Below are 7,500 nucleotides of genomic sequence, written 5' to 3' on the forward strand. Positions count from 1 at the left end.
CACGTCAAAGAAAAGAAATCAGAGAAAATAGATACTGTATATATATATTTTTTTTTCTACTAAAATAGTAGTGTTCGTCTACCTACGCTCACTTCGGATCTATAAAACAAAAGGATATTATGATTTTTTTTTTCAAGATCAACAGCCATTAGTCTTATCCAATTCTAAATGAAGGTCGTGTAATTTTAGCAGTAACCTTACAAAGAGAGAGAGAGAGTGATAACGGATTAGTCGTACGTTCGGGACTTTGATTGAAGATATTATTTTTAGATACAGTACTAAAAAAGCAAACAGGTTGAGGGATATATCAGCTGGATCTAATATATATATATATGAGAGTCATAACATATGAATTAGTAACATGGACTACGGATCAATTCACTTGAGAAAAAAATAATAGGTGCTTATGGAGAAACTGAAAGGCTCATGCTGGTAGTTAGGTTTAAGGGATAGAAAAAGAGCAACATGGATTAGGAAACAGCCCAATATACAAGATATACTCAAAGATATTAAAAAGAAGTGGCAATGGGCATGCCATATATATATATATATATATCAGAATGGGGTATAAATAACACAAAAAGACTGAAGACATGATTGCACGGTGGAATATCGAAATTTGGAAGCGAAACCCGGAAACAGAGGGCGCAAGACTGGGATGACTGAAAAAAGAGAGGCCTACGTCCTGCAGTGGATTGATATAGGATGATGATGTACGTGAGTGAGTGTGAGTGTGTGTGTGTGTGTGTGTGTGTGTGTGTGTGTGTGTGTGTGTGTGTGTGTGTGTGTGTGTGTGTGTGTGTGTGTGTGTGTGTGTGTGTGTGTGTGTGTGTGTGTGCACCCGCAGGCTACAGAAAAAACTGATATATCATTGAAGATCCTTAAATCAAGCAGCTTCAACCTCCCCCCCCCCACCCCAACCCACAGGCCACGCCTATAGTCTTTAGGTTTAATGGTTTTAACTCCATTAAAAAAATGTAAGGGAAGTTATTAACATATTATACTTTAAATCCGAAACAATGAGTCATTACTGTCACTCTACGTAGTGTACCATCGGAAATCCTTGAACGCACCCTTAAAAAACACATTTTCGTTTAAATTTACCATTACTAGGACAGAATACGGTTAGGGATAACCTAATGAGCTTCTATTTTAGCAGAAACAAAGGCAAAGTACTACTCTCTTTTTTATATTTTATATAATGAATAAGGTACGGATTTATTGGTGTAGTCCTTGTGAAGAATAAACGTCTCAAAAATATGATAGTAAACAAGCACTGAGAAAGAACTTCTATGCGCAGTGGTAAGATTATAAAATAAACAGGCCATGGCGTTGTTATATATAAAAAAAGTTTAAATAATGAAAGGACATTGTTAAATTGTTTTTATCGTCTTACTGCACTAATTTTGAACTATGTAAAACCATGGCTGAATATTGTCCATAAGAAAATTATATATCGAATCTGGCATAGACATCAACCATCAACGTATTAATCATTTAAAAATGATCTGTATTTGTCCACATACTACTGATTACACTATTTTCACTCGGTCTCATCTCAGACAAAGAAACTGGGACGTAAACAAGACGGGATGAGAGTGAGAGCTGCGAATGCAACATAGAGACACCACCAATACTGTAACTCTAAGACAAGGAGAAATTAGTTAATAGTACTGAGCATTCCGAGAGCCACGTAGATCGGCCATCCCTCAGAGAATACCTCCCAAATAGAAGGAAATTCAGCATCTATCCACTCAGGTCTTAAAGAATGGCGTGGTTCATATTTACTGCCGAATGTGGTTACGTTGTGCTAATTACAGTGCAAAAAAATGCGAAATTATACAAGGTTTGATGTGGCTGTACCGTTGTTATAATTATGCTGGCCATGAATACAAGGAAATCATATCACGCTGATACTTGTATGGCGAATATTAGAGTGTGACATTAGCAACATGCATGACTCACCTTGCTCCTGCATAGGAACAGCATGCAATCTGCCCGCATTTGTGGCTGGATGTCCTGGTTTTGGAGAAGCGGCCAGTATTCCAGAATAACGCGACCTGCTTGAACTTTCATCGTCCCGGTCTAATTAAAATGGAAAACAACGTTTCAGGGCCTATGTAAAACTGAAGTGAAAGAAGAAAGGGGTGAAGGAAGACGGAGATGAAAAGGGTTAGATAGAGGGGGGGGGGGGGCGAGCGGGAGGGAGGAAGGGAAGAGGAGGGGTAATAGGAGAGAGGGAGAAGGAGTGAGAGATAGAGGGATATATAGATAGAGAGAGAGAGGCAGAGGTAGAGAGAGAGGCAGAGGTAGAGAGAGAGACAGAGACAAAGGGACAAACGCAGAAAGAGAGACAGAGACAAAGAGACAAAGGTAGAGAGAGAGACAGAGATAAAGGGACAGGTAGAGAGAGACTGAGATAGATAGAAAGAGAGAGAGAGAGAGAGAGAGAGAGAGAGAGAGAGAGAGAGAGAGAGAGAGAGAGAGAGAGAGAGAGAGAGAGAGAGAGAGAGAGAGAGAGAGAGAGAGAGAGAGAGAGAGAGAGAGAGAGAGAGAGAGAGAGAGAGAGAGAGAGAGAGAGAGAGAGAGAGAGAGAGAGAGAGAGAGAGAGAGAGAGAGAGAGAGAGAGAGAGAGAGGTAAAGCGAAAGATAAACAACACCGCTCTCATTAATGCCAGAACGTAGTAATTACATCCTCATTTATTCTCCATTAAACAAGGCATACCAACCTAACATCTAAACATTTATCAAAAGCCAAAATCTTACCAATAAGCACATCATACGAAGAACCAAAACACATATTCAAAGACAGATTTCATGTCATCCCCCCCCCACCCACCCACCCAAAAAAAAAAAGACTTAATTACCTTCATCAAAATAAGAATAAGAGGTTGTCTTGCTGATGAATCTATTGTCTCCCATTCTTTCCCAGAAGCTAAAGGATTTATCAACGTACGAGCGTAGCTGTCTAGATCCCATTCACCTAAACGATCCATTGTTGATCTAAAATGAGAGAGAAATTGATGCACTAAAGTCACTTGACATGTTTATGATTTGTATTTCCCAGTCATGTGGGGAATAAAACGCATTTGATGTTGGAAAAGAATATGTAAGGTTGGGTCGTTTAATTATTTTTGTGGTATTCTATGGAGTATTTGTATACGTATGGTATTTTTTCTTTTTGGCTAAGATATAGGTGAAAAAGATGCATAAAAATGTTGGTAAATAGCAGATGCTCTATGATCTAAAATGGTAAACAGACATTGTCCGAAACCTTTAAAGAGTATCAGTTGTAGCTTCATCTAAATCATATTTCCATTAAGAATGTTTCAAATATCTGAATATAAATACATATATACTCATATACACTGTAAATTCTATTATGAAACTGGTATTAGACAATGTTAAATAAGTCTATAACCATTGTTTTCATCAACGCAGATCCGAACACATCGTCACAAGAAATTTGGTTTGAAGTTTGTAGTTCTTCATCGTAGACTGCCAAGATTGCTTCAATTATGGCTTCTTCTGGCATTCGTATAAAACTTGAAAGAGAAGATCCAGGTAACTTATTTAATTACGAAGCTATTTTGATACTCATAACCATAAATATCTATGTCAGCATAGGAGTAAATTCAGTAAAAGCGTAACCAATCTTCGTGTATCGCAACAATATATATTAAAAATAGATATTTTCATGCTTTCATATTCGCTAAATAGTATCATATTTTCCCTCAATGGGTAAAGCTTACATTTTTGCAACCAATATTTCCTATGATGCTAAAATTAAGGTTAAGAGTAATGAAATAGGTTAATATTATTGTCATAATGTTCATTACATTTCTAAGATAAATATATATGCTGACTAAAGACTTATATCAAGCTTATCAGCAGCAAGAAAGAGAGAGGGGGAATAAAGGAGAAAGAAAGGTAAAGGTTATAGAGAGAGAGAGAGAGAGAGGAGAAAGGGGGAAGGGGGGATGGGGGAGTAGGGGGAGGATCAGACTGTAAAACATGCTAATTGCAAAAGTGCACATACACACCAAGGATATTTTTTACTTGGTTTTGATTAAAAGTGAGTTACTTGTTTCGATCCCCATACTCATTATCACTATTTTTTTTTTTTTTCTTATTTGGCAGTAATATATCAAAATCATTAATTAGAAATTAGGTAATTATTCTTTATTGTTTGCATTTTTTCTAAATCTATTCATCTGAAAAATTTAGATGACTACTTAATCACTCAAAGTATCAGAATAATCTAGATGGACAGAAGAGGGAATCTGATTGAAAAATAAAATTCCCCAATTTTTCAACAAATTTGGGAAATTTTTGGTAGGGTAGGGTTTTTTCCTTGAACACTGGATGCATTATCAGAAGGTGCCATACTATACAGTCTGGGAGGGAGGGAGAAGGAGAGAGCAGTCAGGCAGGACGTAATTTAACCGTCTACTAGGAGTGAAATGGGAAAGTTCGCTGACCTTCCTCAGCTTACTTAACTTTTTCTTTCCCCTTCTTTTTAATGAGGTAGTTAGAGGTCGTGAAAAAGTACGTTTAGTTGAGATGTGGTGCCATTGTGTAATTATATAATTTCTTTTTATATCAAATCCTTAAATCCTTACTCACTTCATAGAATAGGTAGGGATAGTTATTAGAATATGTTCTGTAAGGTTATTACATTAGTTTTTCTCTTTGTGTGGTTCTTTTATGAACATTCACCATGAAGTTGAATCTGCTATTTGGCATTTATTGTTTGGAGATATCAGTGTTTTGGAAATTATTTAAACCTATTTGGAAAGAATAAGAAGAAAGGTTTCAGATATCCATATATTTAAATGTTCAAAGCAATATATATATATTTTTTTTTATACATTGACCATTCATAGCTTTCCTACTGAACATTATGTGTTTGTTTTATATAGTTTCCTTCACTTTGATTGGCTTTCTGACTTCCCTCCATTATTTTAACTCCTACTTCCTCAATTACAGTTCCAGGACATGAATCAGGCTTTTTGAATAGGGAATGTACAAACACAGAGAAAGATAAGAAATACAAAGAAAGCAATGTATTCTCTCCTACTAAATCTTGCAGGAGGTGAGGTGGATGCCGCTAGAGGGAGATTCGATGCAGCTCTTCAGGGTCTGCTGCAGAAGGATGAAGAATCGGATTCAGAAAATGAATCGGACAATGAGAGCAAATCCAAAGTCTTGTAAGATTTGGTGATGTTGATATAATGACTATGTTATGACTATAATTACTTTATTATTATTATTATTATTATTACTACTACTAACATTATTATTGTTGTTGTTATTATAGTTATTATTGTTATTATTTTTATTATCATTATTGTTGATATTTTAATTACCATTATTGTTATTATTTTTATTATCATTATTATTATTATTATTATTATTATTGTTATTACTATTCTCATTAATATTATTGATATTAATATTGTTATCATTATTATTTTTATTATTTTTTCATTCATTATTATAATTATTGTCGATGCTGATATTATTTTTTATTGTGACAGTCATCATTATCTCTCAGTTTTTGAATTGTTATTATTATCATCCCTGTTATTGCTAAGATTTTGTTATCATCATCATTGTCATTATCAGTATCCATGTCATCATCATTATCTTATTATTAAAGTCATTGTGACCTAACTGGTCATCAGGGCAGGCAGTCTATGACACTAGCGGCACCAGCTAAGAATTAGAGGGACGGAGAAAGTGTTTTCTCCGCCCTATGGGTAGACTAGCCCAACAATATTTTTCTGTAAATGCATCATAAAATGAGGGTTTAGGCTGACTTTGGAACCCTGTAGCTCTGGAGTTAGCACCATTACAGCCATAATACTTCCTGACTGTGTGTGCACTTCAATTGTAAGCAGATCCCAATGTCACGTCATGTACGCATTAACTCCCATCTTTTAGGCCTAATCGGTGCCAACATGTATGTCATGACACCTGTAAGCAATAGATTAACATTATGAACTCAATATATTAGTTATTTAAATTTTAGAGGAATGGAAGTAAAAATTATAATGTTTATTAACCCATTCACGCCGGGGCCATTCCGGCTTTGCACGGTCGCTATACCGAGATTTTCGAACGCATCATCCGAACGCTTCGAGATTCTCGGGCGCACGGGCCGCGAGCCTGGGCTGCCCGCTCGCTCACCCCGAGCGCCGGCCTTGGCCAGATATCTCGTCGGCGGCGTTTGACGCGAAAACCACGAAACGTGTCAGCACGTCATCCGGCGTGAGTGGGTTAACGCAGTTATCCTGTTGTTCAAGATTCTGGCTTGTGCCTTGACTTGGAGCCCAAAATCTCTCTTATCAAAATGCCATTATTATAATCAAAGCCATTCAAAAGATTTGAAGTATCAAGTGAGAATCCATATCCTTCCAGCACCAAGATTGGTCTGAGCAGCGGCAGGAGTTCCAGGCCACCCCGCAAGAGACGCAGGAAAGAGGTCGATCTGAGGGACTCTGGCTTCCACCACACATTTGTCATGCGCATGTTTGACCGGAGTGTGGACCTGGCACAGTTTGATGAGACATCACCATTGTATCCTATTTGCCGGGCATGGATGATCAACCAGCCCCATAACTCCAGCCTCAATGTGAAGTGAGTATGAGTTATGGGTTAATCCATTGGTCGCAGTTTTGATAAAATATGTATGCAGTAGGATGGCGGGTTTACATTGTCTGGCACGGTGCCATCCGTGTCTATGACCATCTCTGCCTTGGCAGCAAATCATGCCATCTGCTGCTAATGGGTTAAGTGATAGATTGTGTTGCATTACTGTTGTATTGTTCTGCTTGTTAATACAACATCAAGAGTATCATTTGTTATGTATCATTCATTTTCTACCCCTCGAATTGTAAATGACCCCCTCAAATTGGTAATCCATTTTAGAACTATTTTCACCTCAATTTACTGTCTTGTATATCTGAACTGTCTCCAACTTCCACCTCCCCCCTGTCTCCCTTTTCCTCCTCCCTCTGTCTCCCTCCCTCCTCCTCTCTCTGTTTCCCTTCCCCTCCCTCCTTTATCTCCCTCTCCCCTGTATCCCTCTCCCCTGTCCTACTCTCCCTCCCCCCTGTATCCAGCATCCTTTCCATGATCATTGATTATTCAATTTTCCTTCTCCAATGTCTTCAGGCAAGAACCATGTAGTCCAAGCACAGAAATGTTCAACAGTACAGAGGAGAGCCAAGATGGAGATTTTGTGCGGGAAATCCTATCAGACGGGCCTCCTGCTATGTACACCAAGATCCCATCTCCACACCCATGGCCTGAGAACGCAGGAACCCGAGACCCAAGGATACCAGAGCCTCTTCCTCACCCGGAGAATAGATTAGAGGAAATAAATGTAAATGGCATGACCTCATGTTTTTGAGACATATATGAATTCTTAACCCTATGGCGACGGTGCGTCACACCTGTGTGACACAGCTAAATGCCCGATGCCGGGGCGTCATA

The 7,500-nt window shown here is 38.1% G+C and overlaps 2 protein-coding genes across 3 annotated transcripts in view; one reads left to right on the forward strand and one right to left on the reverse strand.

Annotated features, from left to right (window-relative positions):
* LOC122259076 (uncharacterized) overlaps positions 1-3,081 on the reverse strand; it is a 4,282-nt gene extending 1,201 nt beyond the window's left edge. Inside the window, exons 1-2 of one of the 2 annotated variants that reach the window (XM_086555376.1) lie at positions 2,868-3,081; positions 1,966-2,085 (exon numbers count right to left, since the gene is read on the reverse strand). In XM_086555376.1, the coding sequence (XP_086411502.1) occupies positions 1,966-2,085; positions 2,868-2,996 (249 nt within the window). In that variant the 5' untranslated portion in view covers positions 2,997-3,081. The remainder of the gene's footprint in view (positions 1-1,965; positions 2,086-2,867) is intronic. The other variant, XM_086555375.1, reaches the window with a different exon arrangement.
* Positions 3,082-3,428: 347 nt separating this feature from the next.
* Positions 3,429-7,500, forward strand: part of mip40 (Myb-interacting protein 40) — a 5,178-nt gene continuing 1,106 nt past the window's right edge. Inside the window, exons 1-4 of the mRNA XM_043025597.2 lie at positions 3,429-3,564; positions 5,093-5,210; positions 6,424-6,642; positions 7,180-7,390. Of these exons, the coding sequence (XP_042881531.1) occupies positions 3,519-3,564; positions 5,093-5,210; positions 6,424-6,642; positions 7,180-7,390 (594 nt within the window). The 5' untranslated portion in view covers positions 3,429-3,518. The remainder of the gene's footprint in view (positions 3,565-5,092; positions 5,211-6,423; positions 6,643-7,179; positions 7,391-7,500) is intronic.

Source organism: Penaeus japonicus, unplaced genomic scaffold (assembly GCF_977035675.1).
Source record: "Penaeus japonicus unplaced genomic scaffold, GWHDUDI00000001_assembly GWHDUDI00000031, whole genome shotgun sequence".
In the NCBI taxonomy this organism is placed as follows: domain Eukaryota; kingdom Metazoa; phylum Arthropoda; class Malacostraca; order Decapoda; family Penaeidae; genus Penaeus; species Penaeus japonicus.